The 27,552-nt window shown below is 31.3% G+C and overlaps 2 protein-coding genes across 3 annotated transcripts; one reads left to right on the top strand and one right to left on the bottom strand.

Moving 5' to 3' along the window:
* The first annotated feature begins 544 nt into the window (after positions 1 to 544).
* LOC134695605 (transmembrane protein 272-like) lies at positions 545 to 24,782 on the top strand. Of its 2 annotated transcripts, none has more exons than XM_063556891.1 (5): positions 545 to 647; positions 20,295 to 20,442; positions 22,251 to 22,310; positions 22,939 to 23,145; positions 24,227 to 24,782. In XM_063556891.1, the coding sequence occupies exons 2-5, from the start codon at positions 20,328 to 20,330 to the stop codon at positions 24,448 to 24,450; spliced, it is 606 nt and encodes a 201-aa protein (XP_063412961.1). In that variant the 5' UTR covers positions 545 to 647; positions 20,295 to 20,327; the 3' UTR covers positions 24,451 to 24,782. The 2 variants fall into 2 exon arrangements, with proteins under 2 accessions (XP_063412961.1, XP_063412962.1); XM_063556892.1 differs by lacking the exon at positions 545 to 647 and adding an exon at positions 14,037 to 14,141.
* LOC134697660 (uncharacterized) lies at positions 2,840 to 4,528 on the bottom strand. The gene has a single exon (XM_063559943.1). The coding sequence runs from the start codon at positions 4,526 to 4,528 to the stop codon at positions 2,840 to 2,842; it is 1,689 nt and encodes a 562-aa protein (XP_063416013.1).
* Positions 24,783 to 27,552: the final 2,770 nt, after the last annotated feature.

Here is a 27,552-nt window from a genome sequence, read left to right as displayed (position 1 = left end):
TACACGTTATTATTGTTGGCATTTGTTTATGTATATACCAATGGAAGTAGATTTTTAAACGAAAGGTATTGAAGACTAGATCACTTTGATAGGCTACTAGTTTAATTACAACATGTAAAGATAGTCAGTAAGATAAATTCGTTTAATAGTGTGCTACTGACCTAATACGATATATATGGGGTCGATAAATTTCATATCGGGATTTGAGCTTCGCTCACATCCCATAGGAAATTTACTTACCCTATTTATATCGTATAAGGTCGATAACAACACATGTAATATTAGTTACATGGTGTGTAAGTGACCTAATATATATAACTTTTATGGGGTCATAAAATTCCATATGAGATGTGAACGAAGCTCGAATCCCAATATGTAATTTACTGACCACATATATATCGTATTAGGTCACTAGCATACAGAAATATATGACGAAGTAATGTTAATCTGTTATCTAAATATATGGTATTAAATGTAAGTTTAAAATCTAAACAAAAATTGCGATTATGTTTAGTGTATTTAACATTTAAGTACTAATATCAATTAATATTTCAATACACTCATGTACATGTATTTAACTGTAAGTTGTTAAAAAATCAATACATATACATACGAATAGTCATAAACCCACAAATCAGAAGACAAAGGTCAGTGTTGAAAACTTATCATATTTATTATTCAGTTCGAAGTTAGAAATCTATTTTTATCATTTAATGTTATGCATAAATCGTCATGTGTCTGATTATAATATCATTGTATGAAAATATGGCTTTGTATCTCAACGTTTTTCACTGTTTTACGAAAATAATTATATTGTCATTTATTGGAGAGGAACAAATGTCAACGCCTTGGCAAAACACAAATTTACTTCTGTGATAAAGCATATAAAACAATGGTATTAGTTATTGTACTTGCTAGATGAAGGAAAACTTCATTATTTGTTTCACGTCGTTTTACTTATTGTGTGTTCTCTTCGAAGTTTAATTCCCTTTTAAGCTTTGAACAGTGGACAAAACAAACAATAAGTTCTAGGAAATGGTACATGTATTCCTTGTTTTAAAGGATTCGTATTATCCAGGTATTTCTTGATTTTCAGTGATTGCTTTTCATACCTACCTACGAGAAATGCCAGGGTAGTCAGGGGTTGATAAACAACCCCTAGTGTGAGTTCTTTTTAGTACACTATTATGTGGGTTATGATTTTACTCAACTGTCTATGTTTTTCTTTTCTTTTCTGTGTATATTTCTCGACAGTATATTTATCTTACCTTTAATCTTATTTTGTAACTAATAAATGAATGACAGCAACGATTTAAAGACATAATTTTTACTTTTTAACCCTTCCAAAGCGCTTTTCTGATTTTTACTTTCCCCAGAAGTGAGCAAACCCAGAAGTTTCACTCCAAGAAATATGAATCCTCGAGTACAATGTTGAAATATTAAGTCATCTTATTGAATCGGATGTTAAAACAAAGAAAAAAAAAACAAACAATTAACTTTTTATTCAATTTTAGTGCTGGTTGTCGGTCACTTAATCTGGTATATTACATCTTTCCGTCACTTGAAGGTTCCATGTCGGTTGTGAAAATCGAAAATTTTAACTCATCAATTCATATGATTATTTCAAATAACCTCGATCTTTTGTTTGCTAAGTATTTGTTTATACATTTACTTTCGTATACAAATAAGTAAACACTCGTTAACATTTTATGGAATGTTGAATAAGTTCTTATTTTCTAAGAAATATTACATCTATTTCTTTGCGTAATTATTAAACCAGTTCTTTCGTCGCAACTGTGAATTGTCACTGCTGTAAAAAATTTTATGCTTTTACGAGATAAAAGATATAAAATATGAGCTCTGTATTTTCCTATATATTTATCCGATCAAATCCTGTCGAAAACCAATATTAATTACATACCACTTTTGATTGTGTCAACGTTCAGAATTGTCTATATGTAAAGTATGCATTGTATATCTAGAACAGGTTATCTGTCGATAATTACAGTCTAAACCCATTGTGTATACTTAGGGTTCATGCTGTGCTGCTTTTGCATTATGCGTCGTTGTTGTTTTTGTGGGTTTTTTTAAATGACCGTGTTACTTCTACTTATATTTCTATGGCATGATAAATTCATAAACGATAGAGTTCAAATGCATTCTGTGTAATATTGTCAAGAACGTTGATCAAATATTGTTGATTGGTTTGAAATGTTCAAAGTTTAATGTTTAAATAAAAACGAGTCCTTAACCAATCCAAATATCTCAATACAACTCCTAAGACACAATTCTTCTTTTCTTGTAACAACATAAATCTTCAAAGATGTTGAAATAAGAACGAGTCCTTAAGCAATCAAAACATCTCAATATTATCGCTAGGACATACTCCTCTATTTTTGTAACAGTATATATCTTCAGAGAATCAGTGACCTATTGTATCATTAAATACATATGTCGGTTTTTTTCTATTTAAATATTTGAAATAGTCGGTAAATATTACTATTAATTATAATCCTGGTACTTTTGGTAACTATTCACTATTAGTTTCGTTTTGAACCAAACTATGTAGGCAAGTATCTATCTATTATTACTTCAATAGTAAAATCATACACGCATAAATACGCATAGATAAGAACTAATTGGTTTGATGATGTAAATTCACCTGGTGTTTCGGTTTAGGTTTTATATTACCTAGGCATTATCCTCATCAGGTACCCTAGCCTTACAGCAACATGATAAAAATAAACGAAAATTCTGGGGCACGACACTCGGTGAATCATCTCTCTGTTTTCCTTAAATTGATTTGCAAATATTGTGATATAGCTTAATCGCCTATATTCTATTTTAATTTAGAAGATGTTAAATATTCTTTTAAGTTCTTGTGTTTCTGGTATGCAATAATGGGTGGTTTTTTAAAAAGTTGATTTGCTGTGCCATCATTCGAAATTAAGTGCCAGTGTTTTCTTAAAGTTTTACCTAGTTGTTTAACTCTAGGATTAAATTTTGTTATGAAGCATAAAGGTGGTGATTTCCCTTTCTTCTTAGATATGTACCGTAATGTACTTTCCCTTGTTCTTTTCATTGTTGTTGTTATTAAGGGGTCAATTTCGTCTGCAACATAACCCCGTTTCTGAAGTTTTTCTCTGAACAATTGAATTTGTGCTTCTATGTCCTCTACATTATTAGATGACCGAATAAATCTTATAATTTCTCCTGTAATAAAACCTTTAAATACAGACGATGGGTGGGATGATGATCTATGCAGGTATTGGTAGTTATCTGTTGGTTTGCGATATAGTTTGATATCTAAGATTTTATTTGTAATAAATCTTTTTCCTTTGTACACTGTTACATCTAAAAATTGAACGTTTGTCCTTGAGGTTTCATGTGTGAACTTAATGAGTAGATGAATGTTGTTAGCTATTTCAAAAAAGTCAACCAGTTCATTTTCATTTCCGGCAAATAACATAAAGCCGTCATCTCTATATACTGACAAATGTATAATTTTGAAAGCGTGTGTAAATTCTTTCAGTATTTTTGAGATGATTTCAAAAATTCTCAAATCAGTTAAGCTTGGCGACATAGGGGCTCCCATGGGAACACCCACTATCTGTTTATATATTACGCTATTAAACTCAAATTCATTGTTTTCTAGTGTAATTCTTAGTAATTCCAGAAATTCAGTCCGTGGTGGGAGTGGGATTGCATAATTATATGCCATAAGTTTAGGCCATGCTCTGTACACAGCCTGAATTATTTCTTCGTGACTCAGATTTGTGTACATACTGCTTATGTCAAAAGTCGCTAAAATGACATCATCAGGTGCCTCTATTCTTTCAATTTTGTTAATGAAGAACGTCGTATCTTGTGTAAATGTCCATAATTGACGTACAATAGGTTGAAGAAAGTAGTCAATGAATTGGCCAATTCTTTCAATTGGGCTATTACAAAGTGAAATGATAGGTCTACCAGGTATTTGTACTCTTTGAAGTAATTCTTTATTATTCCTGATTTCATTTCTAATGTTGAGGTCAATTTTGTGAATTTTAGGTAATAGATATAATCTGCCAACTTGAATTTTTTCGACTTTTGTGTCTAAAAGATATCTCAACGATATGTCATCTATGTGTGATTGTTCATGTAATATCTTAACTTTACCCTCTATTAGATTGTAAATCTCCGTACAGTGTGATATTGCAATTTGTTCGTAATGTATTCCATCGTTAAGCTGAGATAACGCTTGTTCAATATAATTCTTTTTATCAAGAATCACTGTTGAAGAGTTTTTATCAGCTTTTTTAATTACTATTTCTTTATTTTGTTTCAGTGACTGTAATGCCATTCTTTCTGATTTTGTTAAGTTATCTTTGAATTTATGCAAGTGTATTCTTCCTAATTCAATTTTAGTTGCAAATATATAATTTTCTATAGCTGTATTAGCAAAGTTTGGAATATATCCTGATTTCATAGTAAATGGATGATTATTTATGACATTTTCATTGCCATAGAACAGAAATTTAAGTCTCATTTTGCGTGCCAATTTGTCAAAGCTTTGTAATAAATTACGCTTGATGTTCTTCTCAGCAGGGGCAGGTATGAATTTTAACCCTTTAGCTAATAATGATATTTCAGAGTCGCTTGGTTCTGTTTGAGAAAATACTTCAATATACTGTCGAGATGATTCTATCTTTTTAATGTGTCTATTTTTTCTGTTTAAGTCACGTTTATTTTTGAGATGTGTGCGAAGTTTTCCTTTGTATTTTCTTGTTTTCTTTCTCTTATCCCGAGACTTGATTATGAGTGGCCGTTCGTGTCATTTGCGCGATATTCTAACGCGTTAGTAAAAACTAACGCGTTACTTTGTTAAACTAACGCGTTATTTTGTTAAACTAACGCGTTATTTTGCTAAAATAACGCGTTATTTCTTCATTTTAACGCGTTATTATACAAAACTATCGCGATATTTCATTTTTGCTTTTACTTTAAAATATTATCAAACTAACGCGTTAGTTTTCACTATTAACGCGATATTTATGAAAACTATCGCGATAATACGGAAATAAGCATCATCCAATGAGAAATTTTGTTACTTCTATGTTTTGGAATTAATGCAAAATGGCTGGAATCCACGGAGACCGAGATATGTTTTTTCAAAGAATTAAAGAGACAGTCGGTTATTGCTTTAGATTGGGATCATCAGATATTTTAGAGACAGACAATTTAACCAACATTAATTTCAGGTCAAAATTTGAATAATTTTAATTTATTTCATCGAAAATACAATAGTTTGAGGTGTAATACCCCTTCGGCTTGCAGCGCATTCGGCTCAGTTGGTGGGGGTATTTAAATAGCCCATCCGAGCTCACGCATGAGCATGAATGTTAGGCCCGGTGTTTCTGCCGTGTTTGGGGAAAAGATCCCGGAGTCCGGCTTCATCAGTGGTCGACTCAATGAGTTGTATATTGGCGTATTATTTATGTTTTTTGTTTTATTTCGTATATTATATTGGACCATACACCGGTTGTCTTTGAATAACATATTAGTTGATTATGATTTATTTTTTGTGAGCTCATTATCATATTGTTTTGTGAAAGGTTGAGCAAACTATACCCGCTAATGCTTTGATAATTATAGTTCTTGTAAATTTGTATGTCTTTTATAAGCTATAATAGGCTGGCGATTAAATATGTTCAAACAATAAGGGTTTAATGAAATAAGGTTCCCCGCCGCATTTTTGCGCCTGTCCCAAGTCAGGAGCCTCTGGCCTTTGTTAGTCTTGTATTATTTTTATATTAGTTTCTTGTGTACAATTTGGAAATTAGTATGGCGTTCATTATCACTGAACTAGTATATATTTGTTTAGGGGCCAGCTGAAGGACGCCTCCGGGTGCTGGAATTTCTCGCTACATTGAAGACCTGTTGGTGACCTTCTGCTGTTGTTTTTTATTTGGTCGGGTTGTTGTCTCTTTGACACATTCCCCATTTCCAATCTCTATTTTATTATTCCAGTGTTTTGTAATTATATTTTTTAGTTTCTGTATAGATGGGTTGAATTTTGTTAACATAACTAGTGGTTGTTCCCGTTTCATTTGGCGTTGTATAAGCAGGTTTTTCCTTTCTAAATTTTGTGTTTGATTAAAAATTTCGTTGATTTCAGATATTCTATATCTCCGTTTGAGGAGACGTTATTTAAAAGCTTATAACTGTTTTTTAAGTTCAGTTTTGCTACTGGTGTTTCTGATGTATCTCAATACTTCACCTCTGATAAATCCTTTGAAAACACTTTTCGGGTGTGAGCTGTATCTGTGAAGATATTGAAATGTTTCAGTTGGTTTGAAATAGGTTTTAATGTCTAGTATGCCTTCGTTAAAGAATCTTTCTCCTTTATATATGACAGTGTCCAAGAATATTGTTTTATTACGGGAAAATTCGTAATTTCGTATACTGTCCTTTGGTAGAACTTTGATTTCATACTCACTTGGATCAATATTGGTCAGTGCCGCGTTAGTGGCCTCTAGTATTTCAGTAAGTGTACATGTTTTTTGCATCGAATGTTACTAGATAGCAGTCTCTTTGGGGTTTTATATTTTCAATCAAATTAATAAAATTTGACGTATCTTTTATATAGGTATATTGTTTTTTAACAAGTGGAACAAGAAAATAATCGATATAGTGCCCAATATTGTGTAGGGGCGTACCACTCAGTGATACAGTTGGTCTGCCTGGAATTAAATTTTCTCGTCTAGCTGTTTCATTTCTCTCCATTTCTGATAGTATATTTTGGGATAGTTTATGTTTTTTTGCGACAAATAGAATTTTCCTACTTTAGTTGTATGGATGTTTTCTATTTAAAATATTTCTATTCCTTGTCTCTTCAGATTCAATCTAGAACCGCGCTTGTGATTGGTTAACATCATTGTACAAATATCAAAAATTAACGCGTTAATTCCAATAAAATATCGCGATAGATTACATTTGTACGATATACAAAAGTATCGCGATAGTTTTGTATAATTACGCGTTAAATTGAAGAAATAACGCGTTAGTTTAGCAAAATAACGCGTTATTATAGCAAAATAACGCGTTAGTTGTACAAAATAACGCGTTACTTTTTACTAACGCGTTAGAATATCGCGCAAATGACACGAACGGCCACTCATACTTGATGTGTCTGTTTTTCTTAGACATTATCTTTAGTGTTTCACGTTAACCTGTTTACGTTTAGTAGTAAGTTCAAATTGACCTTTTTACAGGCAATTGTGAATAAGATTGATTCTAAATTACTGTTCACCGTCTCTGTTGGAGAGATAAGTGTTGCAGTATTTGTTACAATAATTAAACTCTATTGGAGAGATTAATATGTATTTAATTGACTGGCAAATTAATCACTATTGGAGAGATTAATTTTTAATCATGTGCAAAACATTTAATCTCTATTGGAGAGAGTTATGTATGCATATTATCTGTTGCAGTTCACAGTAACAGCTAACCAGTATTCTGAATGAAATATTTTTAAGAAACGGAATACCACCGAAACAGTCATGCGCACACACTCTGTAATCTGATTGGTGTTTTAATGTTCCGAGGAACAATGGATTCCCACGTATATCAGTTAGAACCGCCCCTGTAGTAGTAAGATTAGATGATTGATATATACGCTATTATTTGTGTAAAAACGTATGAATCGATTTGAGAAAAAAATATCAATAAATCAATGCCAATAATTAATTCTATAGATTTTTCAGCTATACCGTATTTGCAATGGATGTTTTATTCTCATTACAGTAAACAACAAAACATAATCCTATGTTTGTTAGCAATACGGCATGTTCCTGGTAAGATACTATACACAGGAAACTAGATTGTTGAGCATTAAGTTTGAAACATGTCAAGTTCAATAAATAAGTAAGATATTACCATTATAAAAACATTTATAATTATTGAGGATTTCAACAATATAATAACATTCTGCAAATTAAGTCAATAAGCCAAACCTTCATTCACAGTCATTCTTATCTAGTTATTCACAATAAGTAAATCATAATTCCTCTCACTATTAATTCTCTGAGTTCCTAGAAATCATAACGACGTCCTCGGCGTCCCCCACGACCACCTCTAAACTCCTTCCTGTCATACCGGTTTCCTTTGTCCTCAATCCTCGCTTTAAGTTCATCTAATTCCCGTTTTAAATCTCCTATAGTGTTAGTTTCCTTTGAGGAGCGACGACTTGAATTAGTATCCTTTAACTCTTTAATTTCTTTTTTCAATTTGTCAATTTCTTTATTCTCATTAAGATCATCAATTCCATTGTTTCTATATTTTTCTGCCCATTTCTCTTGAATTCGTTGAATTCTTTCATTAAATTTCCTTAGAATGGTATGTCCTCCTGGTCTTCTGATATCGATTTTTTCTGTAGCTTCGGTCCATAGTTTCTGCATTTCCGCGGTAAAGTTGTCAAACAATTCTTTTGTTGATTCGATCATTGATGTGCGAAATGTCTGGCGCATGGTTTGCGTGAATGTAATAATCTTTTCTTTGAAGAATGAAGAGGCTTCTTCAGATCCAAATTTAGGCGCAAAAGTTGCGGTAGCTATTCTGGCATATATGGGTAGGTTATCTCCTTCGTATTTTCTGAGATCCCTTAATAGGTTGGCTATATAGTTCCTCTTTTCCAAGATTTTTTCGATCTTCCCAGAGTATTCACTGATCACTTCTTCTCCTTTAAATTGGTCGCCTTCAATTCTTTCAAAATTGAAATCGATTGGGATAATTTTGAAAGTATGTTCAGGTTCATTTGTCTCCTCCTTCATCTTTAGGCTCATCTCCATGATTTCAGTAACGATTTCAGTATCCGATTCCGTATTTTCCTGTGTTGTATTAGTCTCTTTATTGTCGATTTTCTTTAACGATAGCTTTCTCTTGTCCATAACTAAGTAATTTGAATTATGCTGGTAACGCTGTTTAGATAATGTATAATGTTATCATATACTGACCTAATATTTTATTTTTACTGAACTCTCTAGGAAACATTTTATTGTTTTAGACAGTTATTTTAACAACAAACTGTTATCTAAACAGCTATAAATTTGTCGTTTATGTCAAGCACGGTGGTCATTTGTACTTAAATATTATCTAAGTGAATGACAGACAAGAAACAGAGAGCTGATTCACCAAATTTGTTGGGAACCCCAGTATTTTCTCGTAAGGCTACTTAGGTGCTTCAAGTGCAATTTAACTCTGTCACTAAGTTAATGGATGAAGCATTTTTGATAGATATGAATTTTAATCTCAGTGGTTAAACTAAGATTATTCGGAGATCACCAAGCGCAAAGCAAGGCAATACGAAGGTAGGAGCTACGTGGGTGAAGCGGAGGCTTCGTGCATACAATGTTTAAATAAAAACGAGTCCTTAACCAATCCAAATATCTCAATACAACTCCTAAGACACAATTCTTCTTTTCTTGTAACAACATAAATCTGCAAAGATGTTGAAATAAGAACGAGTCCTTAAGCAATCAAAACATCTCAATATTATCGCTAGGACATACTCCTCTATTTTTGTAACAGTATATATCTTCAGAGAATCAGTGACCTATTGTATCATTAAATACATATGTCGGTTTTTTTCTATTTAAATATTTGAAATAGTCGGATATTACTATTAATTATAATCCTGGTACTTTTGGTAACTATTCACTATTAGTTTCGTTTTGAACCAAACTATGTAGGCAAGTATCTATCTATTATTACTTCAATAGTAAAATCATACACGCATAAATACGCATAGATAAGAACTAATTGGTTTGATGATGTAAATTCACCTGGTGTTTCGGTTTAGGTTTTATATTACCTAGGCATTATCCTCATCAGGTACCCTAGCCTTACAGCAACATGATAAAAATAAACGAAAATTCTGGGGCACGACACTCGGTGAATCATCTCTCTGTTTTCCTTAAATTGATTTGCAAATATTGTGATATAGCTTAATCGCCTATATTTTATTTTAATTTAGAAGATGTTAAATATTCTTTTAAGTTCTTGTGTTTCTGGTATGCAATAATGGGTGGTTTTTTAAAAAGTTGATTTGCTGTGCCATCATTCGAAATTAAGTGCCAGTGTTTTCTTAAAGTTTTACCTAGTTGTTTAACTCTAGGATTAAATTTTGTTATGAAGCATAAAGGTGGTGATTTCCCTTTCTTCTTAGATATGTACCGTAATGTACTTTCCCTTGTTCTTTTCATTGTTGTTGTTATTAAGGGGTCAATTTCGTCTGCAACATAACCCCGTTTCTGAAGTTTTTCTCTGAACAATTGAATTTGTGCTTCTATGTCCTCTACATTATTAGATGACCGAATAAATCTTATAATTTCTCCTGTAATAAAACCTTTAAATACAGACGATGGGTGGGATGATGATCTATGCAGGTATTGGTAGTTATCTGTTGGTTTGCGATATAGTTTGATATCTAAGATTTTATTTGTAATAAATCTTTTTCCTTTGTACACTGTTACATCTAAAAATTGAACGTTTGTCCTTGAGGTTTCATGTGTGAACTTAATGAGTGGATGAATGTTGTTAGCTATTTCAAAAAAGTCAACCAGTTCATTTTCATTTCCGGCAAATAACATAAAGCCGTCATCTCTATATACTGACAAATGTATAATTTTGAAAGCGTGTGTAAATTCTTTCAGTATTTTTGAGATGATTTCAAAAATTCTCAAATCAGTTAAGCTTGGCGACATAGGGGCTCCCATGGGAACACCCACTATCTGTTTATATATTACGCTATTAAACTCAAATTCATTGTTTTCTAGTGTAATTCTTAGTAATTCCAGAAATTCAGTCCGTGGTGGGAGTGGGATTGCATAATTATATGCCATAAGTTTAAAAAACCACCCATTATTGCATACCAGAAACACAAGAACTTAAAAGAATATTTAACATCTTCTAAATTAAAATAGAATATAGGCGATTAAGCTATATCACAATATTTGCAAATCAATTTAAGGAAAACAGAGAGATGATTCACCGAGTGTCGTGCCCCAGAATTTTCGTTTATTTTTATCATGTTGCTGTAAGGCTAGGGTACCTGATGAGGATAATGCCTAGGTAATATAAAACCTAAACCGAAACACCAGGTGAATTTACATCATCAAACCAATTAGTTCTTATCTATGCGTATTTATGCGTGTATGATTTTACTATTGAAGTAATAATAGATAGATACTTGCCTACATAGTTTGGTTCAAAACGAAACTAATAGTGAATAGTTACCAAAAGTACCAGGATTATAATTAATAGTAATATCCGACTATTTCAAATATTTAAATAGAAAAAAACCGACATATGTATTTAATGATACAATAGGTCACTGATTCTCTGAAGATATATACTGTTACAAAAATAGAGGAGTATGTCCTAGTGATAATATTGAGATGTTTTGATTGCTTAAGGACTCGTTCTTATTTCAACATCTTTGCAGATTTATGTTGTTACAAGAAAAGAAGAATTGTGTCTTAGGAGTTGTATTGAGATATTTGGATTGGTTAAGGACTCGTTTTTATTTAAACAAAGACAGAATTTTTACTTTTTAACCCTTCCAAAGCGCTTTTCTGATTTTTACTTTCCCCAGAAGTGAGCAAACCCAGAAGTTTCACTCCAAGAAGTATGAATCCTCGAGTACAATGTTGAAATATTAAGTCGTCTTATTGAATCGGATGTTAAAATGAAGAAAAAAACAAACAATTAACTTTTTATTCAATTTTAGTGCTGGTTGTCGGTCACTTAATCTGGTATATTACATCTTTCCGTCACTTGAAGGTTCCATGTCGGTTGTGAAAATCGAAAATTTTAACTCATCAATTCATATGATTATTTCAAATAACCTCGATCTTTTGTTTGCTAAGTATTTGTTTATACATTTACTTTCGTATACAAATAAGTAAACACTCGTTAACATTTTATGGAATGTTGAATAAGTTCTTATTTTCTAAGATATATTACATCTATTTCTTTGCGTAATTATTAAACCAGTTCTTTCGTCGCAACTGTGAATTGTCACTGCTGTAAAAAAAAATTATGCTTTTACGAGATAAAAGATATAAAATATGAGCTCTGTATTTTCCTATATATTTATCCGATCAAATCCTGTCGAAAACCAATATTAATTACATAACACGTTTGATTGTGTCAACGTTCAGAATTGTCTATATGTAAAGTATGCATTGTATATCTAGAACAGGTTATCTGTCGATAATTACAGTCTAAACCCATTGTGTATACTTAGGGTTCATGCTGTGCTGCTTTTGCATTATGCGTCGTTGTTGTTTTTGTGTTTTTTTTAAATGACCGTGTTACTTCTACTAATATTTCTATGGCATGATAAATTCATAAACGATAGAGTTCAAATGCATTCTGTGTAATATTGTCAAGAACGTTGATCAAATATTGTTGATTGGTTTGAAATGTTCAAAACAATCATATAAATTCAACCAATGGCGTAACGTTATTTTCATTTTGGTGTACGAATAATGAGTTTATAAATAGACTTAGATTCTGAAAAGGCGAATTAGATTTCAACATAAGCATGACGACTATATACAATATATAGGTCAACTTTATTTGGTGTATGGAAATATTTTATGATGTACATGTCAGTATCGCAGGTTTTATTTGACCATGACCAGGGTTCATTGCTCAGTTTTAAGTTTTTTGTGTTTTGGACTGTTTTTCTTAACCTACCTACTGGCCATGGTATAAGTAATAGGTCAACTATATTTGTTAAAAGGATGGATTTTTAGATGTTCATGTCTAACTGGCGTGTTTCATCTGACCTTGACCTCATTGTTATGGTTCATTGATCAATGTCTAGTTTTCGTGATTATGTCTGTTTTTTTTAGAAACTACATGTATAAGCTTTTGGTCAACTATATGTAATGTATTGAATGAGTGTAAGGTCTACATCTATTTTTAGTTTGATTTTGAAGCCCTTGACCAATTTTTTTTTTTATCATTTTAAGTTTATAAGATAGTTGCAGTATAAAGCTTTATATTTAGGAATAACAACATAATATTAAACGTTAATAGAAGCCTGTGTACTCTTGTTAATAGGCATTCGGTGTCTTTTTAACTGAAAAACCTCTTCAAAGCCAATACCACAGCTGGTATTTTGGTAGTAACTGAAGGTTTTGGAAGCTCTGTAAGCAGTGCTTTAACTATCAATAATTAATTGTTTAGGTCAAAAATAAATGCTGCATTATTTATATGTTTGATTTATCCTCTTGATACATATATTCCGTTGACCTGATTTAGCTTCTGAATATAAATAGTCATTTTAATACTTTTGCACTTCGTGAACGTCTGTTGTGATCGACTGACGAAAAAAGAAGTTTGAAAACGTGGTTTGGTCACTTCCACTTTTATTTTTTGTCTATCTGATGAGTTCAGCCTTTTTCAACTGATTTTTATAGTTCGTTCTTATGTTGTACTGTTATACCACTGTCCCAGGTTAGGGGAGGGTTGGGATCCCGCTAACATGTTTAACTCCGCCATATTATTTATGTATATGCCTGTCCCAAGTCAGGAGCCTGTAATTCAGTGGTTGTCGTTTGTTTAAGTTACATATTGGTTTTTCGTTCATTTTTTACATAAAAAAGGCCGTTTGTTTTTTCATTTGAATTGTTTTACATTGTCTTATCGGGGCCTTTTATAGCTGACTATGCGGTATGTGCTTTGCTCATTGTTGAGCCGTACAATGACCTACAGTTGTTAATGTTTGTGTCATTTTGGTCTTTTGTGGATAGTTGTCTCATTGGCAATCATAACACATCTTCTTTTTTATATTTATCACATCAAATTCATTAAGATATTATAATCAAAAGTATGGCAAGAGAATTATTTGTTAATTGTTTACACGTATAAACAATACGTTATATGAATTGGACCGAAATTTAATATTATGTAATGTTCATCCGTTATCTAAATATTTGGTTTTAGTTGTAGGTGGGAATTTCGATAAGAAATATCAATATTCATATATTGTGTTTAACACATGTACATATAACACTTTAAGGTTATTCAAAAATAAAATATCCAATACATTCATGAAAACTGTCCTACACACAAGAATCAGAAAAAAAAAGGTCAGTGTTAAAAACATCAATTTGATTCTATTTGAGTTTATGTATCAACTTCTATAATGCATAATTTTCATTTTTTGAGCTGTGAAATGTTATGTGCGATTCCTTGTGAATATGGTTTTGTAATATTTTTTTTATTCAGTGTTTACTTTAAAGCAAATTTAATTACAATGAATAGATTTGTCGTTTATACCATGATTGAAATTGTGTACGTCAGACGTGCGTTTCGTGTACAAATAAACCCATCCTAGAGACCCAGATTGCAATTTTGTATATGCGCCAGATGCGCTATTTGTCTGCAAAAGACTCATCATCGACGCTCGAATCAAAATAAATTAAAAAGGTCAAATAAAGTACGACGTTGAAGAGCATTGAAGACCAAATATTCCTAACCATGTTGCCAAATATACATATATGTGGCTACGGTAAGCTTTTCCTGAGGTAGAAATGCCTTAGTTTTCCACAATTTCAAAGTTTTGTTATTTATAATTATGACTTTATCATTGATAGCTCATATTAACTCAGAATTGCTGATTACTGGACTGGTAATACTCACGGGGTATACAAAGTTCACCAATACCCAGTGTATCTAAATAAACTCGTCATAGATATACAAGGATTGCTTCGTATTTTTTTACTGATTGTGTGTTCCGTTCCGAAATTACCATCCTATTTAAAGCTTTGAACACTGGTCAAAACAATAAATTAACATATAATTTGATAATTTATTTTTGAATAATTAATTTATTAAATGTTGCACGGAATACACCTCCTTATGTATATCATTCAAGTTATCAGGAATTTCACTATTGCTGTAAATCTCCTTCGTAAAAAGGATTTAAAGGCATTTTTGTATTAGAAAAATACTTTATTCAGATAAGATCCAATACGACGCCTTTTTAGTTCTTGTGTGTCAACCCAATATCACTATATTGTACTTGAGATATGGTCGCATCAAATATTTTGGAGAACAACACATCTCTTGAATCTCAATATGTTTCAATAAAACTCCAAAATCTACTTAATGTCAGACAGGAAATACAGCTGTATTATCTGAATCGGAAATATACCCTGTTGGCATACAATCTCTAAAGTCTTCTGTAGTGTTTTGTTTTAATATTTTAAACTCAAATGAAAAAGAGGTTTTTCATATAATGTTTTGTAAAATTGACAAGTAGTTAAACAAAGGGTTTGTTTCAAAAATTAAAACATTTATTATCTTAATTGAATTTCACTCTAATATTTGTGAAAATCTATGTACCTTTTTTGAAAACGATTACTTTCAGCTCTTGTATGAACTCCATGAAACTCCATTACATTTAGGAAAAATTGTCTCTTGAATAATAATAATTCGATTAATTGGAAAAAACCTTAAACCTACAGAAAATGTAAGGGAAATAATGAACTTGATTATTCTTTGTAATTCCCTTTTTCAAATATTCATTTTTTTTGTAAACAAACTTATGAAAAGAAAACTGACAGGTCGAAAGTTAAATTGATTACTTCATTTTCAACGAATGTGCTACCGTCAGAACCGCCTCTAACAAGTGCCAAAATGATTATCAGAAAGGTCAACCAGTTTTGTTCTACACCTTTTGGGTTCTGTTTTTCAACTTCTGATTTTTCCGTTGTTCCACCCATTACAATGGGTTTAGGCAATTATGCGATTGAAACTGTAAGGCTTCAAATGTTTTTCTGCAGTCAATTATTCGGCAGTTTAGTTAACGGGAAACATTTATGGCATAAATCTGTGCAAACTTGCATTCAGCAATTTTATTTTCAGTTGACGTTGCGGTCGTAGGTCTGTCTCGCAAATGACGTTGAGCAAACAAATTCTATTGATGTTGCATGGTTGGTCTTCAACAAATCCCTTCTACCGGTATCATTATCAAAGGACAGTAAGACGAGTTTCTGACGTCCAATTGTCTGGTTGCAGCACGTTCACGTTTTCCTGTTTGCAGTTTGTAATGGGTTGATTCAGTTTTTTATTCCTCAGCCTTTGCAATATGGTGATGCAACATTTTCTAACCAATTTCAGTATAGCCAAGGGTTCGTGCAATCTCAAAAACTCGGTATGTTTAATAACCATAGGTAAGTCAGATGTTGACTTTTCCGAAAGAGAAAGAATTGTGATAATAATGAATAGTAGGTGTATGAGGATCAAACATGATTTGGAAAAATAATCTACAAAATGAGTGTTGCGTTTCTTAAGTATAGAATATGTTCCTTATGTCATAAAGATGTGGAGGATGAATTTCATGGTATCATGACATTTATCGGGTTGCAATTCAGTAAATATAGAAAATGCAATTTTTCATATGAACTCCCTTTGTGACCTAAACTATGCCACTTTTACCATCAGTATGAAGTTTCGTAAAATTTTATATCCTAGAACGAAAAGTTGATATGCACTACTATTTTATCCAAAGGCCATTATATACATGTAGGACTGTAAGGCATATTTTCAACATGTATATGTATCACTATGATAACTGTATACAGAACGCATGTTGTCAAATAGTATTGTAATAATTATTCACTTTTGTATGTTACTTGTTTGTAATAATTTCTGTCTATAGTTGGGTTGTTTATAGAAAAAAATTAATAGCAATCCTATTGATTGGACTTTAAACTTAGTTTCATAACATGTTTATTCTTACAAAACAGGACATGGTTCATGTGTTATCTATTTTTTTTTTCGTTTCAACGATTCGTTTTAATGCATAATTTTGGGGGGTTTGTCAGTACAATGCTCTGTTGGTTTTGATTTAACTCGCTTGCGTCTTTTTTCGTAACCTGCCTTTGTAATTGTCTCTGTTTTACTCGACTTTGTATAATTCCCTAACTTTTTTCATATTCTTTCAAAAAAAAATTATCAAAGCAACGGTTGACAGACAAAAACGTTCACCAGCAACACGCAAATTCAGAAATTTTACCGCAAGGATGTATAAAACATCAGTATTGCATTATTTAGTTTGTGCATTTGTTGTACTATTAAAACAAAGGAAATGATAAAATCGTAAACTTTTTAATCATTAATATATTGTCAAGTATTGTTGTGTGTCTTTCATTTAACCTGCTAAAATCGTTCCTTCACTTTAAAGTTTAACTTGATTGGTTAATCGATAATTTAATCCTTCCATTCATATGAATATGAATATGTCAAATATTTCGATCATTTGTTTGCTGAAAATCTGTATAAATATTTACTTTCGTACATAAATAGGTAAATACTTATGTTAAATTTTAGGGAAGATTGAATGTAAGCTAATTCTGTAAGGTCATCTATAACATCTATTTCTTTGAGTAATTATATAATCAAGTTCCGTCGCCGGAACCATGCCGTGAATTATAATAACTACTGTCATTTGGTTTTCATTTTACTTTCACGAGATAAAAGACGTACAATTTATATTGTTTATTTGTCAGATGAAATGTTATCGAAACCCATATTAATTATATAACACTTTTGATTGTGTATACGTTTAAAATTTGTTAAATGTAAGGTATGTTCTGTATATGTACTACAAGTTATACTTCCATAATTAGAGTCTTAATCCCTTTTGTAAACCTAGAGTTTGTACTGCTTTTCCAGTTTGACTATATATTATTTTGTGTACTTTTTACTTTATAATGACCGTGTTGTTTCTACATATATCTCGATCACACGATGAATTCATTGCTGATTGTAATTAATTTCAATAAAAGACTGACTATAAGCCACGTGTGTGGACAACTTGAGGTCTTGCCCGGTTTTTAATAAGGATTTTTTTTATCTTGTCAATGTTTTGTCTGTATTACTACGACTGATGGTTTTATCATCTGGTCACGGTATTGTCTGTAATTCACCAACTGCTCGTTTTATCGTCTGGCCACAGAATGGTCACTCTATCTTTCACTGACGGTTCATGAATGCCATTTGGTGCTTATTTAGATTCAATCTCGTTAGCCATTGCCACCTTTCCTGTTTTGTAATTCACCAAAAGTATTGGCCGTTCCGTAATTAGTGAATTACACTTATAATGTATTTCGTTAATATCAGTAATTGATTATGTTAGATTAGAATAAATGTCGTATTAGATAAAATTTCACTTATTATCCTCTCAATACAGGTGTATCCTTAACCTTATATACCTATATGGAGTTATTTTCTTTCAGAACGTCAGGTCATTCTTTTTCAGAATCAACCCGGACGATACCATTTTTCAATGGTATATGCTCCAAGGCATAAAATAATGACCTGTGTAAGGTCATTATTTTCCTTGATAAACAAGCAATCTATGATTTACTTCAAAATTTTATTCGTCTAATAGTTTTTTGTTGCCGATTTGGAAATTTATTTTCTAAAGTTCAACTGATGATAGATGTAAAAAAAAACGTCATTGTAGACCCGCAATTTAATTTTAGAAACAAATAACGTGAAGTTTTGTTGATTTATCGCTATATGAATTTTAATGTAGACTTTCATAAAATAAATCCAGATTTAACATTTTCGTGTGTAAGATTTTGAAAATCTTATTGAGTCAAACTGAATCGGTTGATTGATTTTTGGTTGCTTGCTTAACGTCCAGTGGCAACTATTCCATGCATGTTCAGAACGATACACACTGAATAGGACCTACATGTATTTATATTCGTCTTCGTGTCAATTCTTAACTTTTTAAAATTTATGTATACCTTTTACTCTATCAAATGATCAACTAATTAAATAATCTTAGAATCTATTGAGTAACATTAACGTAACTCACGAAAGGGTCGGGTGCGGAAGGTATATAATTTTATCCTGATTATCTTTTAATAAAATATATTGCTATTCAAAAGACAATTTTTCTGAATTCATTCGATTCAAGTAAATGGTTAAATAAATAACAACTTTTCCGCGATAGAAATAACATAACAAATATAAAAAAAAAAACATACCCCCTCCCCCTTTTCCATAAGCTAAGTGGTACAATAAATAACTTACAATGTGTCTAGTATTTATCATACACCGTTATCGGATGGTAACAATACGTGTGTCTTACTTCATGCAGTTACAGTAATATTTTTATTGTGTATGGATAACAGTTTTTAAAAGTTTTATATCTAAATTATTTAGTGAGTTTTATTTCACATTTTAAATGAGCTGCAGGGCGTATTAAAACCTGAACGCATAAGAAAGGAATATCTCACTTTAGTGTTGTCGGTAAAAAAGGATACTAAATTTTACAAATTTTTATAAAATTAATATTTTTTGACGGTATATAAGTCAGATAATGCATATTTTAAGGTTTCTCTTGTCGTAGAACACACCTCGGGGTGTCAGGATTGTTCAAAGAAAGACCTCCCTCCGGTCGGTCTTTCATTTGATCAATCCTGACACCCCTCGGTGTGTTCTACGACAAGAAAAACCTTAAAATATGCATTATCTATAACTGATTTGGCTTCTTATTGTTAATAGAAACTTAGATTTATTACCTTTGATACCTTGTACTACCAGGTTTTGCATTTCGTGAACGATTATCAGGATCGACTTACCAGAAATAAGGGCAGGGCACCTGAGATAAAATCAAATAATTATGGAACGAGATTTTATAGTCGAGATTTGTTAAAAGTCAAGGTTTTAACCTTTGTGTTAATATAAGTTTTGATTTAAATAAAACAAACACTTTAATACTTCAAACCTACAAATTTCAACCTGAAAGTTACAATTGCATATAGGAAACCAAAGGTTTGACAAGACATATTTACACATAAAATAATTATCACAAATCGCTAATACCCGAATTACCGTCTCAACTACTTTGACATATGTTCGTTGATGGATATAGCGTTACATCTACTTTCAACTGCATTGTGAAACATTGGAAAAATAAAACATAAAAAAATGAAAAAAAATAAAAAAATGAGTCTTTCTTTTTAATCAATAGAAAATATATATAAAGTAGTAAACAGTATCCAAGAGATTCCAATTTAGTTGTAGAATGTTGAATGTTCAGTAAAATCTGTGGGGTGCGTGGTGTCAGCAGATTTAGATAAGCTACATATCTCTCTTGTATTTAAATACTGTGTCAAACATTTCATTCGATAAAGTTAAGTACCATGATATACAATAAATGTAAATAATGAATTTATATATAATATAGATAAAGATAATTAGTTTATTCTCCTTTCCAGCTTTTGATCTCATCTCATCGCGGACATTAGAAAATGGACCAACCGCCATCATATGACTCCTTATTTGGTAAAATAGCTCAGGCAAAGGTAACGTCTGATGGAAATGTTGATTTCGCCCGAAAATCAATAGGAATTGTGTGTAACTCCGGTAAGTAGTATAATTATTGGTTAACGATAATTTGAGACTTTCAAAATAACGTTGCGTCGTTTGTTTTCTCTTATTTTTGATATACTAAGATAAGACGTGGCACGGTACTTGTCTATCCCAAGTTCATGTACCGGTATTTGGTTTTGATGTTATATTTGTTATTCTCGTGGGATTTTGTCTGATGCTTGGTACGTTTCTGTGTGTCTTACATTTCAGTGTTGTGTCGTTGTTCTCCTCTTATATTTAATGCGTTTCCCTCGGTTTTAGTTTGTTACCCCGTTTTTTTTTTGTCCATGGACTTATGAGTTTTGAACAGCGGTATACTACGGTTTCCTTTATTTCTTATTAAGGCTTAATCCACAATTTTCTACATAAGAAAATACCTATACCAATTTAGGAATCCATTCGTTTGATACGTTTGAGCTTTTGATTCTGCCATTTGATTAGAAACTTTCAGTATTGAATTTTCCCCAGAGTTCGGTATTTTTGTTGTTTTAATTTTCACCAATTATTTATGTGAAAAATACTACATTTATGATGCAGCTTTTTGCTATTGTATTAAAGAACTTTCATTACGCAATAAAGTTACGTATTGGTAGTATGGTTTTTTTCCATTATATGCACAAGGTCGCAAAATATGCTTAATATGCCGGTATGGGCTTTGCTCATTGTTGAAGGCCGTACGGTGACCTATAGTTGTTAATGTCTGTGTCATTTTGGTCTTTTGTGGATAGTTATCTCATTGGCAATCATACCACATCTTATTTTTTTTTATATTTAACTGGTTGGACAGTCCCTTGATGAGATTATTGTGAATAGATGATTAAAAGGGTTGAATTGTACAAGTCATTGTTTCGTTGATTTATCACTATTTAAGTAATAATAACTTTCATATTTATGTTACTCTTATGCATCTCTTGTGAAACAAATCCAAAGACATTCTTAGATTTTACATAAAGATTCAATATTGGTTGCCAAGTAAAAGCGACATATTCTTGATCATTGTATTTGTATTCATAACTTTTTTTATTACTGCAATTTTAGAATACATTAAACTTTTCATTGATCAATGTTTTATCCCACTTATTAACCCCATTTCCTTATTTTAAGAAACTGACAGCATAGAAACAATATTATGAATTTCATCAACACTATTCGTAGACTGTTAGTCACTGACGATCAAGAATCAAGAAGGGATAATTGCTTGGTCAATATACTAGTAAACTCGTCATAGATACAAGGAATAAAATTTAAGTACACCAGACATGGTTTCGTCCTCAAAAGACTCATCACTGACGCTCGAATCAAAAATGTTATAAAAGGCAAAATAAAGTACGAAGTTGCAGAGCATTGAGGACCAAAAAATTCTAAACATTTTGCCAAATACAGCTAAGGTAATCTATTCCGAGTATTTTCTACTATAATGATTATTTACTTTGATTTATTTTTTCAACTACAGTTTCTCCTCCCTCAAGCAAAGTTGTTCATATGTCAAATAATATGCATCAGACGCAGTGAAGACGTTTAATTAATCTTTGATTCAACATTTTTAGGAAGCAACCCTTTTGTTTCCAATAAGCATACTGCCTCAAGGCTATCTAACCAATTGTACAAAGTTGCATGGTAGATTGCGTAAGAATTATACCAAATTAGCTTTTTTATGAAAAAAGGTAAACATTTTCTTTTTTCCCTTGTTTTTTTTTTTTATTGTGTCTGATATGTAATGTATTTGTAAGATTTACTATTTCGTTGCATTTTCTATAGATAAATTAAAATTCACATGTCAATTGATTATTTTTTTGTTTCAGTGATTGCCACAGTATTATTAGTTGTGTCCTTAGCAGTGCCAGTAGCAGCCATAGTAATAGGTAACTTGTCATTTTGTTGTCTGACAAAAATGTCAATAATTGTAGAAAAAGAAGAATTGTAACTCTCATGCAAAGAGCAGAAACACTAGATATTCAAAATGCTTAATGGTTTAAATATCTACTTTGGTTATTTTTTGTCTTTTCTAAACTACCGGATATCGATATGGAGACTTTCCAAGACAGTAGTGAAATGTGTCTTTCAAGGTCAATAGTGTTTTTCAAGTATATATTCCTTATATGCCATACACATTCAATACTTAATCTCGTGATGGACGACCGAATTTTCTTCTTGATTGATATTCATTGTATATAAGCGAAGCAGTAATCATCATAGGGTTGCAATGACATTCGAATCTTATAATCACCGATTTCGATTTAATTGTTTACGTTTAGCAGAGACCGATATTTCTTTGATTTAAAAATCTTTTATGATAATTCCAGGTATAAATCACAAAACAAACTACTAGAACACTTCAGTTATAAATCTACCCCAATTATCCAGGCAACAGGCAATTCCCCATTTTCAAAAATTATATTCTGGAAGTTATCGTTTTTACATAAGGTTTGGAAACAGAGTTTAATATTAACTAAAAGGATCCAAAATCTTGATTCCTTTTTTTCTATTTAGGAGGACTTTACCTAAATGACTGTCCAAAACAGAAATATATTCCTATATACCTCATCGTATTTGGAGCTTTTTCCATTGTGAAAGCTGTGTCGAGTTTGGTAGACAATTTTAGAGCAAGGAAAAATGAAGGAGAGCAGGAAGAAAGCAAACCTAAAAGTGCATGTGATGGTATCATTGGTTGTTTTCTGTTTGCATGGTTTATAGCAGGTATGTTTGAAGTATAACATATCTATATACTAGTATGTAAACTATACAGTGTATAAAAATTTTAAAAACAAATTATCCTTGGACAATATTAATTAATATACTAAGAAGGACCTTTTAAAACCAAATTTAAAAAATACTTATTTGTCAACTGTTAAACGAACAATTGAAAAGGAAAGATATATTTGGAACAATAGAATGGAACAAATGCATTTTTTTTTAATGACGGCAAAATGATCACCATTGAATGAGTATTCATGTAATAGGATTAGACGTATGGATTACAACTTCTAATAAGTTTCCTCCCTACTACTATATACATATATAATAACAAACAAAATGTTCTTGTAATATTATCAATCAGAGTTAATGACCAAACTCCGTCCGTCTAAATTTTGTTTAATTGATAAATTCAACAATACATACCCTTACTTTCTTGATACTTTTTCGTTAGATAGCCAAGGCTTTTCTGAGTACATTGCCGAAATTTACCCAAAGGAACATTCTTTAAATAAATCAAATATAAACAGTACTAACTGCCCTTTCAACTCTAGCAGTCAAGTCACTGTAATATTGATTTGTGTTATCAGTCAACTAAAGCAAACTAAGTATAATTGTTATATACATATGGTTTTTTTTATAAGTACATACGTTTTTTTATATATATATTTGCAATACAATGCTTGAGATAATTTGCTTCTTCCGGTGAAAAAAAACCTGTTATTGCTGGTGTCTTATGACAGAAAACATTACACTGAATAGAAAATAATATGGTTTCTATACACTTTTGTTCAATTTCAATATCAATTTTTGCATTCATTTGTGTTAGATTATTTACAAAAATGATTTGTGATTTTGAGAATGACACTCTATGAGGTAATGGTAAGCATCTTCTACATGAATATTGATTGATTATATTGTTTTCAGGTCAAATCTGGGTGTATACATCATAATTATTTCAACCTTGCTTGAGAATATGTTTAATTGGTTATTTTTTTTTTTTAAGCAATGTATGGAATTCTACAATAAATAACAACTTCTATTCAAATCATTTTTATTTGGTTATTTATATTTTATTTTGCAGGAAATGTCTGGGTTTATTCGACGTATAAAAAGTTCTCTACAGATGAATTGAGTGAAGAATACTGTCAACCAACATTATTTTATTTCTCCTTTTGGTTAATTACTGGTACATACATAATTATGGGACTCTTTTTTCTCCTCTGCTGTGGATGTTGTATATCAATGTTATGCTGTAGTGCTAAAATGTCATCATATGGATCACCTACTAGTAAATATGGTGTATGAGGAACGTTATATGATAATATGTGGACATTCCTATAGATTAGTGACACTACATTTATCACGTTTATGGCTTTAGAATTACACGAGAGATATTATTCACAAAGAAGTAGAGGTCAAAATCAGTATTTCAGCACCATTAAGAGAGGATGGAATCCAATCTAACAGTAGACATATAAATAAGTAGAAAATGATAGACATAGAAATCTTCTTATAAGTGAATTCAAATATTTCAATTTTACTTTCCTGTCTTTTCCACAAGCAAATCAGGGATATAACACTACAATTGTTCTCTCCTACAGGTGACACCAGCGTTATGCATGTAAGAATTTTTTATATAAAAAAGAAAAGGGGTGTCGTTTTAGTATTTTATATTTTTAGTAATAAACGTTTAACTATATTTCTTTTAATATTTTTCTAGTCAACTAATTATCCATTTGTAATTGCTACACAAACATAATGAAAAGTAAAATCACAACAATACTGAACTCCGATGAAAATTCAAAACGGAAAGTCCCTTATCACATGGCAAAATCAAATGATATAGCAAATAAAACGAATTGACAACAATGTCATATTCCTGACTAATGTTACAGGCATTTTCAAATATAGAAAATGATGGATTGAATCTGGTTTTAAACCTCTCACTTGTACAACAGTCATCATTTCAACATTATTTTGTTCGCTTGTCATATTGACGTCTTCCTTATGTTATATCTTTATTTATTTTTCACAAAATGAGTTTTTGTTTGCTAAGAATTTATATAGCTATATTTCTTATCATTCCTCATTCGACCAATTATGTTTTGATAACAGTTTACACTGTAATATGATTGACAATAAAACAATTATCAATCGAATGTTCAAAATGTCAAAAGAAGAGAGTGTAAGCAATTATTGGCAATCGTACGGCCTTCAAATATGAGGAAACCCTGTACCGTATAGTCGCCTATGAAAGGACTAAACATAAAAAAATATGCAACAATTCAATTGAGAAAGCTGACGGCCTAATTCAAAACAATTTACGAAAACCAAATATGACAGACAAAATCCACATGAACCAATGACAACCACTGTTAACTAATACCGGCGTCACACATCAGCGTATAGCTCCGACCTACGCCGGGCGTGGTAAAAACTCATGTACGTTGCCAATACGCTAGTTATTGTGGATGCAATCAACCTGTCAATTATATATGGGTATCGTATTCACATCGATCTTTTAGTAGGGATAGCAAAGTCAAAATTTTCTTAGACAAGCAATTTTTCGCCGTTTTATACTCAGGAAAAACAAGCATTTTCTTATCGTTTTGTTAATTCGTACTAGTTAAATTTTACATATAAAGAAAGCTTACAAAAAGCAGATTTTTCTACTGTATAATATATTGCATATTATATGTTGTAAAATACTAACATTTCCTCATAACAAAACGTAAGTCTGAAGAAATAGCACAAATGACGTTTATTTTGACCGCCGACGTTGCCGGTATTTTTAACACAGCTGGAAACAATGCAAAACCGGGATATTTGATTTGAGACTTTGAATGATACACATTTGATAGAAATACGTTAAAAGATACCGATTTTATATGATATTTTCCTAAGAAAATCATGTTACAAATGATTTTATGCTTAAATTGGTCAATTTTGCACGTCTAAAAGTTAAGATTTTGGGTAAAAAATGAAAAAAAATGAACTTTTGAGACTTCAGATTTAATTCATCATACATTTTTTATGTAAAAAAAACTTCAGAATTTTGAATATCTATCTAACCATGTGCAAAAACAGTAAAAACAAATTATATTGACCCTCTTTGATTGTAGAATAATTTACTCGTAATATGTCTAACAATTGGATATCTATCAAATCGACAAAATGACCCCAAAATACCTTTAATTTAATAATCTTAAAATTGGTCTGTACTTTTCATTTCTTGTCCGAATTAAACAATCAAAGGTGATTTCTCCATGGAAAAGTGATCTGTCTTACTTAATACTGATATTTTTTTATTTTTAATGTATATAATTTTTCAATTACTATCCCTACTTTTAGTGTGTATTGGGCGTAGTACTACGATAAGCGTACCTAATCGTATATCGGCAACAGTAGTATACCGCTGTTCAAAACTCATAAATCCATGAAAAAAAAAATGGGGTAACAAACTTAAACCGAGGGAAACGCATTTAATATAAGACGAGAACAACGACATAACACTAAAATGTAACACACATAGAAGCGGACCGAGTATCAGACAAAATCCCACGAGAATAACAAATATAACATATATATAACATCAAAACCAAATACATGAATTTGAGATAGACAAGTACCGTGACACATTACATTCATGATCACTTAAATTATGGATGAAGCATCATATATTAAACTGAGTAGATGCCTGCAGTGATTCCAAATCTTGAATATACCTGACAACTCATTGCTTCTCGTGTGTATGATAGCACTGTGCATGTTATACATGTAGGAGATAAAAACTAGGGTGTTAGACTTTCATAACTGCTTTTTTATGGAAAATATTATCATAACTATTGTCAAGTATAACCCTTTTATTGATTCCTAAATTATTGTAAATGTGATATGTGAATATTTTTACAAGATAAAGACATAGATATAGGAAGATGTGTGGATGTATTCAAATAGGAATCAGGTGAGTTTTGTGTGATTTCTCCCTTCTGATAATCAGTAATAAAGAATACAGATGTAATCCTTTTTAGAGTTAGTATGGTTTAAAAAAAGACAATACAATACACGTGCTAATTATACAAACACAAATGAAGCCATTATTTAATATGGTAATGGTAAGAATAATGTATAAAAATTATCGTGATCGATAAGCTAGTATATATTAGATTCAAGCAAAAGAGAAAACTAAGCATGATGAGAAACGGATGATAAAAACACAGCATACAAGATATAATACAAGAGAGGCGAAATATACTGATTTGAATTGATAAATGTAACAACTATATAATTATGTAAATCTACGGTCGGAGTCGTATTTAGCGTATAGTCCAGGGCGTTGATAGTGGCAAATCATATCAAACAAATATTATATACTGTTGGTACGCCATTCTTTATCCTTTCATCTTT

The sequence above is a fragment of the Mytilus trossulus genome, chromosome 14 (assembly GCF_036588685.1).
Source record: "Mytilus trossulus isolate FHL-02 chromosome 14, PNRI_Mtr1.1.1.hap1, whole genome shotgun sequence".
NCBI lineage: Eukaryota > Metazoa > Mollusca > Bivalvia > Mytilida > Mytilidae > Mytilus > Mytilus trossulus.
Note: the sequence above shows the minus strand (reverse complement) of the source record. Positions and strands in the feature narration are given on the sequence as shown.

Excerpts from the sequence above, each read along its gene's own strand:
- LOC134697660 (XM_063559943.1), bottom strand. The coding sequence starts at position 4,528 with ATGAGACTTAAATTTCTGTTCTATGGCAATGAAAATGTCATAAATAAT.
- LOC134695605 (XM_063556891.1), top strand. The coding sequence starts at position 20,328 with ATGGACCAACCGCCATCATATGACTCCTTATTTGGTAAAATAGCTCAG. Across the intron at positions 20,443-22,250 it reads AGGAATTGTGTGTAACTCCG|TGATTGCCACAGTATTATTA; the intron begins GTAAGTAGTATA and ends TTTTTGTTTCAG. Across the intron at positions 22,311-22,938 it reads AGTAGCAGCCATAGTAATAG|GAGGACTTTACCTAAATGAC; the intron begins GTAACTTGTCAT and ends TTTTCTATTTAG.